General features: G+C 45.8%; 1 protein-coding gene across 1 annotated transcript; it reads right to left on the bottom strand.

The window, feature by feature from the left end:
* Positions 1 to 849: 849 nt before the first annotated feature.
* LOC110333913 (TBC1 domain family member 7) lies at positions 850 to 20567 on the bottom strand. The gene is made up of 8 exons (XM_021215692.2): positions 20375 to 20567; positions 18842 to 18997; positions 17816 to 17896; positions 14426 to 14613; positions 8342 to 8479; positions 4245 to 4390; positions 2604 to 2733; positions 850 to 1593 (listed from the first exon to the last, which is right to left on the bottom strand). Exons 2-8 carry the CDS (start codon positions 18951 to 18953, stop codon positions 1507 to 1509), a joined length of 882 nt encoding a protein of 293 aa, XP_021071351.1. The 5' UTR covers positions 18954 to 18997; positions 20375 to 20567; the 3' UTR covers positions 850 to 1506.
* Positions 20568 to 22630: the final 2063 nt, after the last annotated feature.

Genomic DNA, 22630 nt, shown 5'->3' on the forward strand with positions numbered 1-22630 from the left:
AAGACCCTGTCTCACAGAACAAGGTGGATGACCTTCCTGAGAAACACCAGAGGTGGACTTTGGCCTCTACACATGTACCCAAGTACATTCATCCCTGCACACATGGACACACGCACACACGGAGAAGGAACACACATTCTTTATCATGTCTCTGTGGATTTCACATATTTTCTATGATCACTAGGACAGACCCCGCTGAGATAGTTTCCTTTGCATGCGTGTTTTCCCTATGTCCTCAAAGTTTTTCAGGTTACTGGAGTAGTTACTAAATAAATGGTTGGCAGAGAATCACTTTTTTTAAAATATTAGTTGCAGGTGGCAATTTGTTTTAAGAGGGCTTTCCTCTGAATGGAGTTCCTAGTTCATTTTTAAAGACTCCCTTTGTCTGGTACTCTGCAGACTGAACAGCTGGGCTCAGTAGCTCTGTTTCTTCTCTGCCCTTTGTGGCCAGCTACTTCACACACTGAGGAGGGGCTGGGTTCTCAGAAGCTTAACTCCACTTCAGCATCTCCCTGCACTGTGCTGGGGGGTGGGGGAGATGGCTCAAAAAAGTCTTAACTTAGTCTCCACATTCTTTCAGGACTGTGAGCTGAGGAGGCCTGAAACAAGGGCCCCATTTCAGTCTCAAAGTCATCAAATGCTTCATGAAGGGTGACCATTGTGTGACAGAACATGGCCGGAGGATCATCAGCTGTTAACCTAAGCTCCACCCCTCCCCATCCTGCAGTAGCACAGGGCTGTGGAAAGCCCACCTGACATTTACTGATTTGTTAGAAAACACCAAGAGACCCACAAAGACCAAGCAAATGCTCTCTCCTTCTCCTAGAAGGTAAATTTTGTGGTGATTTATTTAATAAAATCCCAGCACTCAGGAGGCTGAGGCAGGAGGACCGCTAGGAGTTCAAGGCCAGCTACATAGAGTTCCAGAAAGTGAGGTATGGAATGAGGCCTTGTCTCAAGAAAGAAAAGACAAGGCTCCATTCCTGCCGGCACAAAGGGAGGGAACACGCAAGGAAATGCAGGGACTGCTTACAAGCCAGTTTAGCCAGAGCATGAGATGGTGGTCGGCTCACACTTATACACGTTCTAGGGAAACAGAAGGCAAAAGCCAAGTCAGAGAGGCCAGGAAAAGAAAGCTGCTCTTCTTCCAGAACTGGTCCTTCCTAACTAATGTGTGTTGGTGCTCAGAGGGAGGCAGGGCTCTGCTCTTACCGTTCACAAGAGTGCCGGGGCTGCCCCTAAGCTACGCTGCCTAAGACCAGGAGCAGTTCCCTAAGCACCCTTTTAACACTGTCCCAGAGTTAGTTGCATGTCAATGTCACCAAGAGATGCAGCTTCACATCATGGCCACGCCAGGCATTTTGATTAAATTATTTTACTGACTGGTGGTAGTTGCATTTTGAGCACCACAGCGAGACTATTGTTTCTAACCATAGTTGGTAGAGCAGGCGATGTGAACAATGTGCTCAGGGAGGGCCTGCAGACTGCCTGTGAAGTCACGAGCTGTCAGGCTGAATGCACTGGGGTCCCACAGTGTTTGTGCCACAAGTCGATGGCCTTGCTCACAATGGCATCTGAGCTGTCCTGGGGAATCTGTGGAGAACAAAGGAGTCCAAGTGAAATCTCTGTGCTTGCTATGGCAGGATCTTCCCTCCTCTTCTGTGGTAGACCTGTTGCCATGGGAGCGTTCTCTGGTTTTGGAGGGTGAGAGCAGATGTGGAATGCTCTAACACTCCTGGGGACACTGAGAAGCTCTGGTGCCAGGCAATCTTCATTACCACTCACCACTTAGCTCGGGACAAGTGCTCAGCTGCCTACAGTTCAGCACTGACATCTAAACAGGGGAACAGCATCCTCAATTCACAGAGCTGTTCACAGGATGATAGAAGCCAGCCCTTGCTTGACACACGCCTGGCTCTGTTGGTCACTGATTAGTATATGAATGGTGATTCACTTAAAACAAACACATACACACTCGATTAGCTCTATTGACCAGGCCGCACTTCACGTGTTAACGAGGACTAATTACAAAGGGAATGGGTGGGGTTCTGAGTCTGCTCCATGATGTGCTCTATGCAGGCACAGCCTCTTTACTGATTACCCGGGAGAGAAATGCTCTAAGAGGGAGGAGCTGATACACCACTAACATGATCCTTAGGCACATTAACCGACCCAGCTGGGGTTCCACCAGAGAAGTTAAGGCAAGAAAAGCCAGAAGAACCCCTGGCAGTGCTGTTTCTGCTGCTTCTGGTTCCTGCTTCACTCGCTGGAAATTTGCTCCACTCCCAGGAGGCACACGTGAGCAATGGGCTTGCATGCAGACCAAGATCCCCAAAAGAGAAGAGGGGGACTATTTCACCTTGCCAGGAGTGGGGCGCTTGACTATAATCCTAGCGCTCAGGAGGCTGAGGCAGGAGGATTAGCAAAAACTGGAGACCAGCACGAGTTATAGCACAGGTCACCAGTTCAAACCACCACCAACAAAATCCTTTAGCAGAGTAAACTATATTATTTCTCTGAAATACTGAAACACAGTAAGAAAGTCCGGTTTGCCAGGCTGCCTTCATTTCCAGATTCCAAACCCGAGGAGACAAAACACTCACGTTCTCCAAGAACGTCGTGATCTTCTCTGCGCTGCTCAATGCCATGACCTTTATTTTAAAGGTCAATAATATTTCTACCGCTACAAAAACTAGGATCTTACAGGATCCACTTACGACTTTATCCCAGACCCTACAAAACAGAGAGATTACCAAATTAGAAAATTGCAAAGCTGATGTTACCCAGACATCGCAGATTATAAAATCAAATCAAATTACACTCATTTTAAGTCCATGCTTCAGAGGAGGACTGTGAAATAATCAGTATCAATCACATGATGGATGAGCCACTGAGCAGATTCTAGATAGAATAGCTTTAGAAGGGAAAAAGGGAGCTCGCTTAAAGTTATTACTGTGCCATGGTGCTCCAAATGCCTGCTGGGAACTCAATATTGAAGAAAAGAAAGTCTTAAACCGTAGTGTGTCCTGCTACTGCCGTGGAACATCAAATGATTACTGCACACCATGGGACAACAAAGCAGCAAACGAAATGTCAGGTGAAGAAATTTCATTGCCAGTGAGCCTGGAACCAGTTCTCTAAACGCCTCCAAGGGCTCTTTATGAACATGCATGTATGCATGCCTGTGTACAGGTGAACATGCACATATGTGTAAATGTGAAGGCTGATGGATGATGTTTTCGTCTACTGTGTTTCACTTTCTTTTTCAAGACAGAGTCTCACAGTTCATCAGTTCACCTCAGGGTTACCAGTTGCCTGGACTGGCTGTCTAGTGAGCTCCAGGGACCTGCCTGTCTCTACACACACCCCAGCCAGTGCTAGGTTTACACGCCAGCACAACTGGCCTTTCACGGGGTTCTGGGATCCAAACTCCAGTCAACATGTTTATACAGGGAGTAACTGTACCCACTGAGGCACCTCCAGGACCCAGAAGCCACTTCTTGACCTACTATTACCCTAAAGTAATCGTTTGGTAATTGCTGTAACCGTTGAAGTTAGTAGTAGAACCTTTATGCTAAGTTGCCCATATGCCTTGAGCGCTTTCTATGTGCTGACTTTTATTCTTCAAAACAACATGACAAAGACCTGGAGTAGTGGGGCTGAGACTAAGAAACACCTTTAACCCAGTGGTGCTCAGCCTTCCTATTGCTGGGCCCCTTTAATACACTTCCTCGTGCTCTGGTGACTCACAACCATAACATCATTTTTATTGCTGCTTCATGACTATAATTTTCTGCTGTTATGAATCACAATGTAAGTATCTGTGTTTTCTAGTGGTCTTAGGTGACCCACAGGTTGAAAACCATCCCTAACGTGGGTCTCAAAGTGACTAGAGAGGCAAAGCTTGTCTCTGACAGCCTTCAGCTCTTCTGAGGATGTCATGAACCACCTAAGAAACACAAGGTTCTGGGTCTGCCAGCATCCACCACCTGTCTATGAGAGAAGCACTCCGGCTGCTGCCCAGCTTCAGCTACGACTGCCTCATGGTATCCACACAGAGGCTCACAATCTTCCTAGGTATATAGTCAACAATAAGGAGACCCAGGCTACAATTACAGAAACTGCTAGGGAAGGTAGCTTTGAATCACCTTGCTCTGGAGCAAAGTCAAGTTCTGGGGGATGATCACCTGAGGGCCAGAGTCTCTCTGACTCCAAGCTCCCGGTGTGCAGTGGGGGACATGTACCTCTGTAAACTGGACTCGGGTAGGCATCCCGCGAAGCACCTTTTGAACCAGAGATCGTATGGAAGTTTGGACACCGCAGAACACGTCTTCAGGTGACTCAGCAGCCTACTGTCTTCCAGATTCAAGTAGTGCTCGAAAGCCTTGGGCTAGAGATTACACACAAGAGTGAGTACTCATTTCCTGTGATATAATGTCACTTCACACTGCAGCTTATGATGGAGAGGGGCACACGCCGAGTGAGAGAAAGAGCTAGAAAAAGTGAGAAGCATCAAGTCAGTCCTAACACACATTTCTGGTCAGCACTGACAGGGGTGACCACACTGGAACTGAGCGAGTCCTCAGGATGCGGGACTCTCTGTGCTCAACACACAGGACAGGATACAGGCAAAATGGAATGGCTGTCACCCTGATACTGCTCTAACCAGAACCAACAGCTACAGCAGAATCCAAAGCAAGAGTCAGTTATTATCGACAGCTATGAAAGGTCCATGGTAATGCTGGGTGATCTGGAGATGAGAAGGGAAAGCCACAGACCTCTCACCTCAGCATCCAAGATACTGAGGTACAGCAATGGTGTCTGAGGCCAGCCTGGGCTACATAGGAGAGCCCATCTCAAAAGGACGGGCTAGAGAAACTGCCCCTCTGGGGTTAAGAGTACTTGCTATGAAATCATGGTGACTGGAGTCCAGATCCCAGCACCCATGTAACCAACCGGGCATCCTGCATCCCTGTAACCCCAGCCCCCAGAGAGGCAGAGATAGGAGGATCTCAGTGGCTTGCTGGCTTCCAGCTGAGCCAGGAAAACACAAGTCCAGGTCCAGGGAGAAAGGCACGTCAAGGGAGAGGAGAAAACAATAAAGGACACCTAACCCCCTCCACACATGCCCGCGCGCACACACACACACACACACACACACACACACACACGTATGATCATACACTGACCATACTGTTCTTAACCACTGAGCCATCTCTCCATCCAGCCCAAACTCTACATTCTTTTTTTTTTTTAAAGATTTATTTATTTATTATGTGTGAGTACACTGTAGCTATCTTCAGACGCACCAGAAGAGGGCACCAAATCCTCTTACAGATGGTTGGGAGCCACCATGTGGTTGCTGGGAACTGAACTCAGGACCTCTGGAATAGCAGTCAGTGCTCTTAACCGCTGAGCCATCTCTCCAGCCCTGAGGTTTAAGTATTTTATTTTATGTGTGTGAGTGTTTTGCCTGCATGTTTGGTATGTCAAAAGCGGGCATCAGATTCCTTGAGTAGCCATGCGGGAACAGGGAATCAAATCCCTACCTTGTGCCAGAACAAGCACTCCTAACTGCTGAGCCATCTCTCTAGCCCCGCCCCCTTTTCATGGCTGAGCTGGAGAGGGCAGTCTGTGCAGGGTCTGCAGGCAGGCCCTCTACTGCTGGCTTCCGCCCCAGCCCCCAGTACTGTTATCTGCATTCTTCCTTACATCTCTGCAGCAGCAGCCTATACTTTATGGGGACAGACTGTAAAGGGAAGTCACAAAAGTATTAAAAAAAAATGTCAGACCAAGGTTATAAAACCTTGGCTGCAACAAGAACCTAGGTTCTTTGCTTTGTGATAGAGGCTGAGGCAAAGAAGATGGCAAGTTCAAAGCCAGTCTGGGCAACTTAGCAGGACTTTGTCTCAAAATAAAAAGTAAAGAAAAGGAGCTAAGGTCATAGCCAAGCCCTGGACTTGATTCCCAACGCCTCTCTCTCCCATGCTTACCATTCCTGCTCTCAACGAACAAAAACAAAGGGCTAGAACACAGCTCAGTAGTAGAGCTCTTGCCTAAGATGCGTGAAGCCCAAGATTCCAGGTGGGGGAGGGCGTGGGGGTGGGGTGGGGGAGGTGAACCAGCAAATAAACTCTTAATCTTACTGATAGTGAATGACAGGAAAGGGAGTTAGAGCAGCCATTGTGTCACCTTCAGCAAGGGACTTCTCTGAGGTGCAGTGCCCTCCTCTGCAAACATGGAGGTAATGTGCTTAAACTCACTACAAGTCAGACTGTGTGGAATGCACAACGGTCCTGATGCACTCAGCTAGATGCAGAGGAGAGCTGGCTGCTAGGAGGAGCCACGCTGTTACAGACACATGCCACCCAGGTAGGAAACCCACCGTGTCTGGCACCAGTCAAAGAGCAAGGCAGACAGGTCAGAGCTAAGCTTAAATAGCTAGAGCATTTTTAAAAGTCAAGGGAAAAAAAACATGGTGGAGAGGTTTTTTTTTTTGTTTTTTTGTTTTGTTTTGTTTTGTTTGTTTTGTTTTTTCTTTCAGAAAGGGTTGCATATGGCCCAGGCTGGCCTTGTATTCCTGACCTTCTGCCTCAGTTTCCTGGCTGCTGGGATTGTGGGTAAATGTCACCACATCCAAATAGAGAAATATGTTTTATCAATTGTGGAGTCGTAAGGGATACAGAAAACATAAGCATGAGAAAAGAAAACACTGACAGACCCCGCGTATGAAGCTTACAACCTTTAAACAACAACAGGGGGAAAGCGTGTTCAGCATATTAACACACTAAGGACAATATGCAAGGTATATTGATGACTATTACAAAGAAAAAGGTCAGATATGGCAGTGCATGCTGGGAGGGTCCTCCTCAGCTGCAGAACAAGTTCAAGGCTAGCCTGGGCTACATGTAACCCTGCTTCAAACCACACACATACACACAGAGAGAGAGAGAGAGAGAGAGAGAGAGAGAGAGAGAGAGAGAGAGAGAGAGAGAGAACAATAGAGATCTGCGAAGCTGACCAGCTTCTCTGGCCCTCAGAGTTGTCAGAGGAATGAGAGGGCGTGGCCACTGCCTGCGGGACAAGGCTGGGAGCCTGACACCTAAGCAGCAGGGCTGGAAGCAGGCAAACTCTGGACCTGCTTGCCAGGTTAAAATGTAAATCTTGACCTAATCGGCCATCAGTGGGAATAGAGGCTCCTTGGTCTTCCAAACTCTATATGACCTAGCACAAGGCAAGGCCTGGGCCAAGTAGTGGGAGTGGGTGGGTAGGGGAACAGAGGTGGGGGGAGGGGTATGGGAAACTTTCGGGATAGCATTTGAAATGTAAATAAAGAAAAAAAAAATGTAAATCTGCCCAAACTAAGTAAGTAGACTTCAAGTACAACACCCCAGATCCTGCTCAAGCATTTTCTTCCAGTACCTCCAGCGGGAAGCTGCTCACGCATGCGCCTGTAGAAAGAGCAAGGCCTGTTTATTGCCGGTGTGGGGCTATTAGACTTAATTACAGCCAATCTAGGAAGAAACACTGAGTAAATCAGGTAGGAAAAGTGATTCTAAATGAGAGGCTGTCAGTCTCAGCTACAATCACAACTGCCTAAGGCTTTCAAACATTCCGATTCTAGGCCCCACACCGTGAGATTTAATTGAGGAAAGGTAATGAGAAATTTTCAACCCTCTGAGTACTAACAGGAAGTCAGAACTGGAAGCAATGGATTATCTGAATGAACTAGGAAGTCTCCAAGTGCGGAGCTGCAGACAAACATACAACAATGGTAGGGCCCATGTGTAGAGTAATGTTCTTCATGTATTCATATGTGCATGTGTGTTCATATGTGCATGCTGGAACAAGATGACAGGAGTCAAGTCCCCTCCCCGACTCTGGCCTGGAGGCTGTGTGTGTGAGAGAGAGAGAGAGAGAGAGACAAGTTCCTGTCACCAGGCCTTCCATACAGGTGGGCAGACAGAACCCCTAACACAGAGGGAACATTCTAGATAAGCCAGTGGGTCTGGACCAGCATCAGGAATCCTCCAGAGCAGGGGGGCCTGCAGGTGAGTCCATCCCATGGAGGGGCCTGCAGGTGAGTTCACCCTATGGAGACCCCGCAGTCCCGGGCTTCCTCTGTCCTCCAACAGCCGACCTGAGTGGCTGCAATGGAGACATAGGACCCATTCCACGGGAAATACTTCTCGCCTTTTGCAGAGAATATCTCCCAGGACCACTGTAGAGGGTCCACTCATCACAGCAGCGGCAACCAGGCGGAAAGAGTTTTCTCTGACACTGCTTATTTCCCAATAACACTCCCATCAAAACAAAACAACAACAACAACAATTTCCTCACCAGCTGAGGTAAAGCGTCCCGGTACTTGTTATTTAACTGCTTCATGAAGCATCGGGTGATCCAATAACAGTCCACGCTGTCTTCCACCATCTCTTCCATGGCTCTGGCAATGGCAAGAAAGGCTTCATCCTCCGGCTCCTGAAAGATTAATAATAAATCTCAAGAGGGAAGCGGCAGAAGGGAAGATATATTTCTTTTCTGAAAACCTAACCCTGGCCTCTGCATCTTGAAGAGGCCACATTAATAAATCAAAGAGGGATCAGAAGGCACAGTGTGTCAGTAGGGAGGAACAGGGGAAAGGAATGATGGGCAGCCCCAGAGATGCGTGGGAGTCAGCAGAGCTCAGCGATAGCTGGCTTTTGTGTGGAGTTGGCTCCAGGCGCAGGCCAGGCAGGGTCTCTCTCCACCCAGCCAGTCCCCAGGCCAGACCAGGGTTCCTTCAGAGGGATGTGATGACACAAGCCACTTAGGAATGTGTCAGGACATAACTTATGATGAATACCGAGGGACCCCAAATGAGCTCGCAAAACACCTGATTTATATCAACACTTCCATACACTCCTTTAGAATGCTGTTCTACTTAAAGGTTTAAACACCCTAAAACCAGAATTTTAGGAAGCCAAAAAAATGACATTTCTCAGATATTCAGAAATGAAATAAATCCTCAAGAAATCTTATAAAACCGAAATCCTATTAGGAAAGTTATGTTGTTTGTTTTGGGGGTTAGGGTTAACCCTAACCCTAACCCTAAAAACAAACAAATCACAAACAACTTACATTTTCATCTAGGCTTTCATAGTTTGAAAGTTTTAAGATTAAAAGGACATTAAGAGGACTGGAGAGATGGCTCAGTGGTTAAGAGCACTAACTGCTCTTCCAGAGGTCCTGAGATCAATTCCCAACAATGGTGGCTCACAACCATCTGTACTGGGATCTGATGCCCTCTTCTGGTGTGTCTGAAGACAGCAACAGTGAACTCATATAAATATATGTAAAAGGACATTAAGAAATACCTTTCTATTCCTCTGAGAAGCTCAAATTTAAATGACAATTCCTGTTTTAATAACAAGCACTTCACTCTTAGGCTTTCTTTCAGCTTGTTACTATCCAGAGAATGTAAGAATCATAAGAAATGTAGTTTTCTAAACATTTTATTACAGTATTGGAGGACACAAAAGGAGCAAGAAGCAGAGGAAATCTTACTCTCTAGGGATTCTACACAGGCCACGGCCTGGTCTGGGTGATCCTGCAGGTGGCATGTCACTGCTGCTCCTGGTCACTCTGGCCAGGTGAGGAAGACTAGCATGCTTCTCCCAGCTGTGCCCCAGCTGAGCCCTCACAAGTTCTTCCTACCTTATAAGAGCACAGGTGGGGCTGTGCATGTAGGGAACGGTAGGGAGACAGAACCCTGTTCCCATGTTCAGTCAGCAAGCACGCTGGAGGCCGCAGGGAAAGTGTTTGGACTCGCACGGACCAGTGAGTAGGGATGAGGTGGAAGCCATGCCTATAGTTTAGATTTAGATCTCTTCCACTAACAGAATAGTTGGCCTTATTCAATATGTAATTCAAGAACTCGGAGCCCTTCTAGGAGCTTGGGCCTATAGTCTCAGCTGCTCAGGAAGCTAAGGTAGGAGGACAGCTACTGGGCCACTCAGCAAAAGGTAAAATAAAGGATACAAGGGGTGGAGATGTGGCTCAGTGGTAGAGAACTTGCCTAGGACCTGAGAAGGAGCCAGAGATGTAGCTCAGTGGTAGAGCACATGCCTAGCACCGAGAAGCCACAGACTCAGTCCCTGAACCACAGAGTTCATGTGGTACTACCAGTGTCCCCAGTGCTGTCTCTGAGTGACAGGAAAACAAGACTGTCCTAAGTGCCACTTAACATTTGGGGCTCTTATCCCTCTTCATAAATGTAATGATACAAGTGATAGCCTTTATCCCTGCTAATTTGTCACTCTATCACTAACTCCCTACATCTGTAATTGGTTATAATAAGTCATATGTAAAATAAGTCAATTTTTGAGGCAAGATGTCACTATGTAGCCGCTCTCAAACTCAAGATCCCCTTTCTCAGCCCTGCCCGAGTCCTGAGATTAGAAGTGGGTAAGGCCATGTCTGGCTCAAAGCCCAGGCTTCGGTAAAAACAAATTTTGTAGATAATCAAAGATGGCATGCAAACCCTTGCTTGAAAAATTCATTCTGTTTTCGCCAGATAAATAAAAGCTTCATTAAAATATCTAAACAACAGCAATAAAGTAGCCAGGAGTAGCTGGCAACATTATAACATACAGGAAAACAAGCCAGAAGCAAATGCCTTTACACAAATGGGAGCTTTTTAATATCTGCAACTGTCACAGGGAAGGCTAAAATGAACTTGCAACATCATTGGATTGGAATTAAATTTATTATAATATACAGAGATATACACTAATATATAAAGGCTGGGGTATAGCTCAGCAGCTGAGCACTTGTCTGGCAGGTATGCTCTGGGTTCAAGGCCCAGCAGCACAACTTCTATATTTTATACGTGTGTGTGGGGGGGGGGGGAGAGAGAGAGAGAAATTGGCATGTATGAATATAGATGGATGAATAGATGGATACACACACACACACACACACACACTCATCTATATCTCTTACATCTGTCTACTAAGAGAGCCTAAAAGGGAGGAGCCCAGGAGAGCAGAAATAAAGGCTTACACCAGAGCTGCAGCCCAGGAAGCAGAAGCTGATCCTGGGCATCTTTTTGTGCCCAAGTGTCAGGAAATTCCCAAAACAGTGAACGTATCAGATGTAAGGGACTCCTGCTGGCTGCAGCTGGAGCATTTTGAACATCAAAAGAAAAAAATGGCAGTAAAAGATTATAGGCCGTTAACTTAAAAAGGGCTCAGTACATCCACACTGACATCAACAAGTAAATGCAAAGGAAACACAGATGAAGCCAAACAACAGACGCAGGGAGACTTCAGAAATGAGAGAAGCACCACTGGCAATCAGGGCAGTGGCAACATTTTAGGAAAGATGAAGAATTATAAGCCCCCAAATTCCATGCAGGTAGCACATACCTTTAATCTCAGCACTCAGGAGGCAGAGGCAGATGGAGCTATGTGAGTTCAACACCAGACCAACCTGCTCTCTGTCACAAGTTCTGGGCCAGCCAGGGTTACATATTGAGATCTTGTCTCAAAAAGAATTAAATAATTAAATTATATGATATATATTTAATATATAATTTATATATTACATATAATAAATACCTTATATATAAGTAATAAATATATAAGTATATAAATACATATTTTATATATTTATGTTTTATATTTATATATTATGGTGATATTTATACTTAATTGTATAAATATTTATACTTAAGTGTATATATTATATATTTATATTTTATATGTATAAAATAAGTATAAATGAATATTATATGTAAATAGTATATATAATATATCATTTTATTTCTTCAGATGTATTGTTAAATATATATGAGAAGCCTCAGAGCTCTTTTCCATGAGTTACTCATTAATGACAAAGCATACACTTACAGGGGAAAAACCCGGCTGACAGTCCCTGTACCGAGTGATCCATTACCAGTACTTCTTCACTATCCTTGCCAACAGTGCATAACCAGGTTCTAGTTACCAGTAAATACCAGACAAATGGAGAAATCCCTAAGACACTCAGAACTGTCACGGTCACAGAGCCAGGGAGCCTGAAGTTCAGCGCTTCAGGACCAAGGATGGCAACTAAGGACAATGTTGGTAACAGGACTGGACCTGGGGTCAGAGGAGCATCCGGGACAAGTAACCAGATCTCAAAAAAAGCTTAGCTTAGCTCCCAGCCCTGTGTCAACACTGATGTGTAAGCTCTGATCATCACACTGTGGTTATGAGAGACCCAGCACATGAGGATAACGGGGGTGTATGGGGTGGTGTACAACTTTATAACTTCCTTCTATGTCCAAAATTACTTAAAGATGAAAGACTAATACTTATAAAAAATTTAAGTCAATGATTGTTCAGATGTATGAGATGAGCTTTAATAAGGAAGAGGATAATTACAAAGTAGTTTTAAGTGTCTCCCCCATTTAAAAATAGTGATTCCAAGGGGAGAAAGAATAACTTCCCAGTGCAAACCCGGCAGGCAGCACTTTACCAAAGGATCAAAGTTAATGGATGTCTCCTGAGACGAAGCCACACTGGGCCTCCTGACAGTACACTGAGGGCACAGCACCCACGGGTATCCTTGCCAAAGAGACAGCGGGCATGAACTAAGGGGCCGTCTGTAAAGTTACTGACCAACATCTGTCAAAAGTGTCCAAGGCACGGAAGCGAAAGACAAAGAACGCAGCCCAAATCACAGGTGTCCACAGCAACACAGGAACGCAGGGTAATCCACAGCCCAAAATTGAGTCTTCAGCCAGCCTGTTTGTTTACTTGTGATGAAGGGCACCCCTACAACGCCTGGGCACATAAGGAAGGAGGCTGTAGGTGAGACTGAGGAGTGTCACTGTGCTGACTTCAGAACTGTGTTGCGCTCACCTACAGAGGTGCCTTGTCTCCACAGGAGCACACAAGGAGGCAGAGGAACAGCATCACGACTGAATCTTGCTCTCCTATGGCTTATACAAAGAAGTATGTGTGCACAGCCTGAAATGGGGCTGCACGCTTATGATCCCAGCACTCAGGAGACAGAGGCAGGAGGATATTGAGTTGGAAGCTGGCCTGTACTACATACATAGGGAGGCTTCATCTCAAAAGGAAGAAGAACTGGGGATGGACAGACAGCTCTGGCTGCTCTTTCAGGAGAAGAGGGTTCGGTTTGGTTCCCGCAGACACATGGTAGCTCACAACCCTGTGTAACTCCAGTTCCAGGAAAGCAGAGGGCGTGTTAAGTGCTGCACAGACAAACGTGTAGGCAAAACACCCACATACACCTACAATTTTTTAAAAATTTTAAACAAAGAGAGGGAGGGAGAGAGGAAAGGTGCATACATAGGCGAGAACAGCAAGACAGACGTCATTAAATGTTAACAGCGGGAAATTCCAGTAAAAAGATGCAGACATTCTGGGTTAGTATGTCTGTGCCCTTTCTTCGCACTTGAGATTACAGCCGTGCATCACATAATAAAGCGGTAGTCAGCCGGTGACCTAATAGAAGCTAGTGAATCTCTATGATGAAAAGTATCTAGTAATGTCGCAGTCATCTGCATTTGAGCAAACATAAAAACCTGATGTTTACAGATAAACAAATGTCTAATGACACGTTTCTCAGAACACATAGACATCACTAAGAATGACTGTGCCAAAAGCTAAGCGTGCTTTAAAATAACTAACACTGACCACACGTGACCATGAATCCCACGTAAAGTTGCTGCTTTCACTTTTCATCCTTCCAGCAATGGGAAACCACTGAAAGTTTCTAAGGCAAAACATTACCAAATGCAAGCCAGGGGCTAGAGATGGCTCAGAGGTTAAGAGCACTGACTGCTCTTCCAGAGGTCCTGAGTTCAATTCCCAACAACCACATGGTGGTTGACAACCATCTGTAATGAGATCAGATGCCCTCTTCTGGTATGTCTGAAAACAGTGACAGTGTACTCAACATATATTTACTTATTATATAAATACATCTTTTTTTTAAAAGTTAGCAATAATTCACTCATAAATAACAATTTACTAAGATTTGGGGGAGGAGAAATGGGATAAGAAACTGTGGGATAAGGGCAATGATTGGACTGTAAACAACTAAAGTAATAATAATAGTAGTAGCAGTAGTAGTAGTAGAAGAAGAAAAGAAGAAGAAGAAGAAGAAGAAGAAGAAGAAGAAGAAGAAGAAGAAGAAGAAGAAGAAGAAGAAGAAGAAGAAGAAGAAGAAGAAGAAGTAGTAGTAGTAGTAGTAGTAGTAGTCAGAAAAAAATGAAGTGTTAGTGGTGTGGCTCAGTGGTAGAACACTTGCCTAGCAATCATGAAGACCTAGGGTTGAGCCACACACGCCTCTGCAAACACATTAATAGACAAAATAAAGAGTAATTCTTAGGAAAGGGATGGAGTTGAATGTCAAGTGAGAATGGTCACTCACCAGAGGAAAAGAAGGCCTTCGAGGTAGCTTCCCCAACTCAAGCTGATACATGCGAAGATACACTTCAGCCTGCGGCGTGGCATCACTGATGAAGCGGACGACCGTCAGGGCATGGAGGATGTCATGGTACTGGTCTTTTCGGTAGGCCATCACCTGGGCGTGAGTGTCATGGTGCGGAGGTAAGATGCCTACAGAGAGAAGAGACAGGAAAGGGCAAACGCTGAGACGCCCATTCTGTGAGAAACAGCCCACACAGTTTAGAGTCACACAAACAATGGCCACATAGATTCCTCTTAGACATTCTCACTCCAGCAATCTTAAATGTGAAGACATGCAAGATGGTGGATCGCGGTTAGAAATGGGTTAGCACCGCAAAAGCCTTTGAACAAATGTGTGACGCAGTCTCAAGGCAATAAGCACATGAGCTGTAATGACGGTTTAACTGGGTTCCTGGCTAGTGCTGAGGGCTCCTTTAGCTCCTGGGGCCCTTGGCCTTCTGTATCTCAGGACACTATGTTGAATCCTTTCCTCAGTTTATCCTCAGTAGTCAAAGCTTATCTACAGAACGGCCTGTCACTGGGTCGAAAGTCCGCGGCCCTCATCAATAAGGCCAGCGCACATTGTACTTCCATGACCCTTTGTGGTTGTTACTTAACTATGCTGTCTGCTCATTAGGCTTTAGCATAAAACTCTGTGTGTGTGTCTGTGTGTGTGTGTCTGTGTGCATACGCGTGCACACATGCAAGTGTGAAGAGGACGACTCTGTGGAGTTGGTTCTCTCCTTCCACCTTCATGTCGGGTCTGGGCTGTGAACTCAGGTTGCCACACTTGTGCAGCACACACTTCCACTCAGGGCCTCATCTCACAGCCACCCTCTAGGTTGTTTATAAGTAAGTGGTATCATGAAAACAATGGGCAGAAGACTGGCTCCATCCCAGGTCAGCTAAGACCAGGGCCCCACCAGTGTGTCTATTGCAAATGTGGGCATCTGTGCCCTCACACAGCAGAGGCAGGAAATGGGGCAGACGAGCCCAACACCAAATGTTCCCCCAAAGAATCAGAGCCCCGGGTACTGGCATAGGAAATGGATTGTAGAACGGTAACAGTGCATTGTAAAGGCTCAGTTTTGATATACACAAATTTTTCCCTTTATCCCAGCCCCATTAATGTAATGAGGCTGTGCAGAGTCAGAGACTCTGGGGTGTGAGACCTAACTTCAGTTCACTAACTTGAACATCCTCAGCTGTTCGTTCTGTTCCCTGTGCCCTGACTTCTCCCCATCTGAAAGTCAGAGGTAATGATGTCCAAATCTACAAGCTGTTGTGATGAAGAGGCAAATCCATAAAACACTCAATAGAGTGTTCTGGCACATGTGTGTCCAGCACATGTGTGTCAGGCAGTTCAGACTGTGATTTCCCCTTTGTTGTAAAACCCCACAGACCAATTATTCTAAAGAACATTCTGGTAAATAGCAGTTAGTTAAGTTCAACACTTTCCACGCATAAACATGCTTAAGCGACCTTTCCTGACATAAACTCAGTGTAGCTGAGGGGTTCTGCACCATGTTCTCAGGGAAGTCGAGGGAGCACACTTACATGTCCTCCACATCGGGGCTGGTACAGACTGAAGAGCTATAGTTGAGCCAACCACAGGCAGCAGAATGTCAAGTATTAAACCCGTGTCTAAGAGCTCATCCCGAAAGCTCTCTCTGACATTTACCTAAAATGGTACCAGAGAGGCAGTACCTGCAGAGCCCAGAGCAACCAAACCCGGACCACAAAGGGCACTTTATCCTGGGAGATCTCTGTATTTCCAGTGCCTCCAACTGTGGCAGGAAGACAACAGTGGCTTAGATAATAAAGAAGGTAAGAAAAACCGAGATAAAAACAAAACAAAAATCCAATAGTTGGGCCTTTGCGCTCAGGAGGTGTCAGAGGCACAGCATAATCTCCCATTAGTAAGACACACAGGGTACTATAAGGAATGGACACTGGTGCTAACTGCCTAAAATGTACCCTCAGAAGGAATTTATTTTGATGAGTGCACCAAGATGCTCAACAACAACCAAAAAAAGCCCTCATGACGTGCTTTCTTGAATGGCTTGCACTCCCCTGTGGCCACCATACTGCATGACCACCCTGAGGGCTGCAGATTTCTCAGGTTCTGAAATACACTACACACAGAGCATGAGGTCTATTACCTGGCCCCACCCCTCATCGGAGCCCTTCAAGTGAGTTCTACAAATATGAGCTTTAATTCTTTGCCTGTCACAGGACTTAGAAAAGTGTATTAGGCCCCCCAGAGTCTGTGTCCATCTAGGATAGGAAGACTTCCCTCAGGACCATTCTAGAACTACTGTACATAATTTAAGTAAACTACTTAAGATGGCAATGGGACCCACCGATGCCCAGTACACAGAGGTAGTCCATATTCCTCATAAAGCTCCATCCTCACCCCGATTCACGGTGAGTAAACCCCAGCTGTTTAAGAGAGAAATGGAGGATGATAATGAACGGGGATTAGATGCTCCAGCAGGCTCAGCAGTGACAGGGAAAATCCAGGGCTCAAAGGGATGCTGCCAGCTGCCTGTGGCAGACGCCAAGCCAGCTTTCCTTCTTACTTGACCACCCAGCTCTGAAATTTACTCGCACTTGTAGGCAGAAAAAAAAAAAAAAAACAAAAACTCTGATTCCACTTTCTGTTCATTTGTTTTGGTTTTGAAATCTGTCCTGTCATTTTTACTTCAAAGGATAAAGGGACACTTAATGTCCCTCCCTTAGCATCAGAACATATCCTCTACCACCGAGAGTCGCAGAACACGATGCACTAAAGACTGAAACCGACAAGTAATTTAGCTCAAGATGTCTCTGGACAGATGCAAAACTGGAGGCCAGCATGGCCTTCCTCCTGGCCTCCCAGCTGACAGCAATGACGGCCAGTTCTCCTTTCTCCCACCCCAGTGTTCCATGCCTGCCGAGGGGGCCACCTAAAGCGCACGCCTGGGTGGAACTGATTTCAATGGCTACAAAAATCTTCCTATAAGATTTAAGACAGAAAAATGTTACAGGGGAAAAAGTCAAAAAGCGGTCACGGCTTTCGTAGATGGTGAGCACAGAGACCTGAGTGTACAAGGGCTTTACTTCAGGAGCAAATGCTATCTTCTCTACTGCCATGAATAAGCGGACAGTCCAAGAGGAATGGTTAATGTATCTCTGCTGAAGTCACCATCCAAAAGGCTTTTACAGTGAGCAGTAACTGGGCCTCCTGGGGCAGACCCAATCGTCCTAAGCAAATGCTCTTTGGTGTCTGTAAGATGACAAAGGATCCCATCCAATACATCTGAAATCAAATCCCGACACTCCCCCCGGCCCCGCCTCCTGGGTCTCATACCTAGAAGCGCCTTCCATACCAACGCGCGGTACATGGATGGGAGAGGGAACCTCTGGCTGAATGTGCAAAGCTTCTCGATGTCTAGAGGAAGGAAAAGAACAGTTAGAAATGTCCCGTGGCATCCCAGCACCTGAACTGTGCAATTTCACTTCTTAAAACTGCCTAGCTCACACGTGCCTGCAGGAGAAATCCACCGTGTGATCGGCAGCCAATGTCGGAAAAGCCATAGTGGCCTCACTTCTAATCCACCTCTCCTACCAACCAAGCTATCTCTGCAGCACTGTTGCAGCACAGGGATGGATTCTGCATCTACGACTACATCCCCTCTAACATGGGCATTACTTACAGAATTGGGTGGGGACACAGTGCGGCTCAGTGGTAGAGCATGCCTCAGCATGGGCTAGACCCTGGGTTCTAGTCCCAGCTCTTCCAACAACAAGAAGCCCTGAAGTTTGTTTTTATACTATGGTTCTGGTTTACTGCAAAAAAAAAAATGGACTTTATTATTGTTGGCTTAAGATAAATATAAATCTGTACTGAAGGATTATCTTCCACAAAAGAAAATCATAACCTGGGGTCTTGCACAGTTTACCTAGAAACCACAGTGCCATGTCTAGAAATTGAGATGAAATATATAAGCTTAATGAAAAAAATAGAATCGATTTCTTTTTAAAGGTGAAGGTGTCTTATTATTTATCCCCTGGCTTTCCTAGAACTCTCCATGTAGACCAGGCTGTCCTTGGACTCAAAGATCCCCCTGCCTCTGCCTCCAGACTGCCAGGGTCAATGTTTTCCACCGCTACACTAAGCAGTGTCCAGTTTTTAAGAAGTTTTATAAAAACCTTCTGCCTCTCAATGAATCTGAAAAAATCTTCAGCTTCTCTTAAACTACACCACTCTGATTACACACATACATACACACACACACACACACACACACACACACAATAAGTACTACTTTGAGTCCTTTGCAGAAATATTTACCTGGTAACTTTGAACTAATGAGCTTAAGCAGATGAGACTCACCCAAACGGTCATCTTTCAGAAGGATTTCCAGTGATTTCTTTTCTTCAACTCCACGAAACCCGACTTTCTCATAGTAGACTGATCGAAAGTTCCTCTGAGAGTCGTCAGTCATGTTTCATCCTTGGAGGGATTTTTTTTTTTTTTTTTTAGGTGAGCCTAAAACCAAAGAATTGCGAAGACATTAAGTGATTTTTCTTGGCCTTTTCAATAAGTCAGATATGATAAGTTGCCTGTCCCTAAGCAAGGAGGATTAAATCTTTGAATCCACACAACCCTATGCCACCTTCCTAATGCAACTTGGCCAAAGATATAGATATGAAGATATAGGTCAGCTGCCCTCCAAGCTACTAAAATAGGTGGCACAGAAGGGAGCCTCTGGGGTTCATTCTTTACTTATAAGAACCCCTCGCACAGTGAAATACCTTGTACTCATGAATGAACAAAATACAAATGAACAAATAAGATGGATTAGAAAAGCTGGCAGGTTATGTTATATAAATAGGGCTAACCAGTGGTGTATACTAATTCTGCTTCTAGTTTTATAACTAAGGTCTCACTAAGTAGCCCAGGCTAGCCTCAAACTCAGAGATCTTCACCTCTGCCTCCTAGGTGCTGGGATAAAAGGTGTGGACTATGGTGCCTGGTCCAAGATAGGTATTTTTGTTTGTTTGTTTGTTTGTTTGTTTGTTTTTTGATTTTTTAAATAAGAGGAGACATCCGAAATATTAACAAGTTATTCAATTAGTAAAATTCTAGATGACCTTAATTCCCTTTGTTTTGCTTAGCTGTCCTCTCGAAAATGGGCATTTGGAGAAGTTAGAAGGGGCGTGGGGTGGGGGGGAGCCCTAAGTTCTGCCCTTATTTTTCTTCCTGTAAACACAATTCTACCAAATGTAATTATCAAAATACAAAACTCCAACAGAGAAACAGCATTAAAGTATAACCAGAAGACAGCTAAAATCTGGCAAGAGCACTCAAATCATCTCAGAGACCCAATACATAGTTCTTTCAGAACAGTCTTTGTGATGTTAATGGTAAACCAAAAGAAAAGATCAAATTAGGTTTAGTGACTAGGCACTAGAGATGCAAACATTCATCCAAAGAATAAAGCCCTCAGCTACTAAAAGACCCTGAGACGTCCCCAAATAACCAGGGGAGTTTGGACTTCTTGTTGGGAGTTAGATATCTGAACAGTTTCTGTTATGGGAGAGATTGTTATTCATTTTTGAAATAAGCGATTTAGAATCTAGAAACGCCTTTAAAGAGTTCCACGGCCTCTTCATAGCTACTAAAAAAAATCCCAAAGATTAAAATGCAATCTGTAGTTTGAGGGCTCTTTTGGTTTTTGAATTTTTAAGCATTCGCTGCCCCTGCTGTCTATCCACAGCATTCCTGGGACTGCACTGTGATGGCACAGGCGTCGCCCTGGAAGATGCGCTGTCAAAATCCTGCCCAGGTGACTCCACCTAGCGGGAAAGGCGCCCACAACCCGGTGAAGGCCCAGGCCCCGCTCTCCCGGTATGCACGCTTCACCTCGAGTAGAGCAAACACACCCGGCTCACACTCAGAGATCCGGGAGGCGGCGGAGAACCGGCCCGGGAACGCTGTGCTACCGGCGGGCCGGCGGAACCAGAAGCGTCAGGGCCGAGCGAGCGAGGGGAGCGATGCCGCGGGACACTCGGCCAGGCCCTCTCCGCCTCTAACTTCCGCCGCCGGACGTGACGTCGCCCTGGGTGCGCGTGCGCAGAGGAGAGCTGCCGGAAGCCACACCCACACGCGGATGGCGACGCGGCGAAACTGAAGCCTCGGGCGGTGGTTGCGAGCTGAGGGTCAGGGCGTCCTCGAGTATCAACGTCTGCCCCTCTCTCCTCGATCCGGAGACCCTGGTGATCGTCCCCGCTTCGTTCAGGCGTCCCTGCTTAGGGCACTCTTCTGCCCCGTGGAAACCGGGATCCCTCCGGCGGTGTTTCTTCCACCTCGCTGGGTGGAAAATCGGGAACGAGCCTTTGCTAATCGATTGGGCTGCACCGCTTCTCCCAAACGTCCAAAGTGACCATGAGAAAGCAAATCAGTTAAGTCCTCAGCTGTTAAAAATTGAGTGATGGCCAGGAGAGGTGGCTCGGCAGTTAAGAGCACTTGCGGCTTTTGTACAGAACTCGGGTTCAAATCCCAGCACTCACGTGGTGGCTCACAACCATCAATAACTCCAGTTACAGGAAATCCAAAATCCCCCTTCTGGTTTCTGCCAGTAAGGAGCACGCGCATGGTGCTCGTGCACGCCGACAAAACCTTTATACACCAATATTTAATACTTAAAAACAAAAACTTAGTGGTCCCTCAATGATCAAGGAAAGAGAAGCAAAACCGTTTGTTCATCGTTTACTATGCAAGGGGGCAGTTGCTGCCATTTGACTTTCGGCAGCTACTCAGTCAGACCTAGAATGCCAAGCGCGCGGTGAGTTAAGGCTGCTTGCTTGGGGAAGCCGCGAGCCGCTGGACAGAACTGGGGCATCCTGTGTGATTTGTCATGGAGAGCATGTTCTTTGTCCATCCCCAGGTGGCACTGAGTTGGAAGCAAGGACTAAATTAGGAAGATGTAGCTGTCTAGGACAGACTGCTGATTCGCTTCTTGGATTGTTAGTCCCAATCTGGCTTCCTGGAAATTTGTTTTTTTTAAGGAGTTATTTTTCTGTACAAGTGGTGAGTCACATTCTATCATATGTATGGCCAGGCCATTGTCTTTGTGTAGTCAGCTTCTCAGTTAAAATATAAAAATAAGAGCTGAAGAAATGACTAGGTGGTTAAGAGCACTGGTTGCTCTTCCAGAGTCCTTGGGCTCAATTCTAAGAACCTAGTGACAGAGGATGGGATGCCCTTTAGCTTCCTTAGACACCAGGCACATGTGTGGTCCACAAACGCATGTGCAAGCAAAACGCCCGTACAAATAAAATACATCTTAATGTGAATATATATGTATATAAGAGGAAAATGAGGTAATACATTGACTACAAATGAGCTCATCGGTGGACTTAACAGATAGACTACTCTTTAAACATTAAAATTAATACTCTCTTTATTTCACAGGTGTATGGTCTCAAGAGTGTAACAGTGCCTGAGGAGGTTTAAGCCACTGTGGTTTAAAAAGCAATCTGAGAAGAGGTGGTTCAGGAATGTGCTCTGACTCCGTAAGAGCCCAAAACTTAACAGGCTATCAGACTCCTGCTTTGATGACATTTTATTATATTAACTTTAGTTGCTCCTCAAAAAAAGTACTTTTTATTCCAGTTGAACTCCACAAAATGTATTATTCCCTGTCTGCTTTACTTGTCATGACATTAAAGGTTACAGAAGAGTTAGAAATCACTATCAGCGAGACGAGTGAGGTGCATTGTGGGTAAGATGGGTGTAGAATTTTTAAATAGAGGAACATGCGGTGATTGGATCACACAGGCATGTCACTCCCAACCTTGCCCACCGCCACCACCACCCTCACTTCCTCCGTACTGGGGTTCGCAGTCTTGCTTAAGCAGTCCTGTAGGTGGCTTCTCAAGCTGTATTAACTTCATCCAAACCTAGGGCAAGCTGTAACTTAGGCAGTCTCCTTCTTACCTCTGACACAGAGCTCTTAGCGATGCAGTCACCATAAAAAGTGTTGGAAGGATTGGTGGGAGACGTAGTCCAAGGGGACATGTGTGGTGGCAGCAAAGGAAGCGCCTATCACTGTCATTTGTGATGAGCTGGTTGTGAGGGTTTGTATATGCTTGACCCAGAGAGGAGCACTATTAGACG

The sequence above is a fragment of the Mus pahari genome, chromosome 16 (genome assembly GCF_900095145.1).
Source record: "Mus pahari chromosome 16, PAHARI_EIJ_v1.1, whole genome shotgun sequence".
Lineage (NCBI taxonomy): Eukaryota > Metazoa > Chordata > Mammalia > Rodentia > Muridae > Mus > Mus pahari.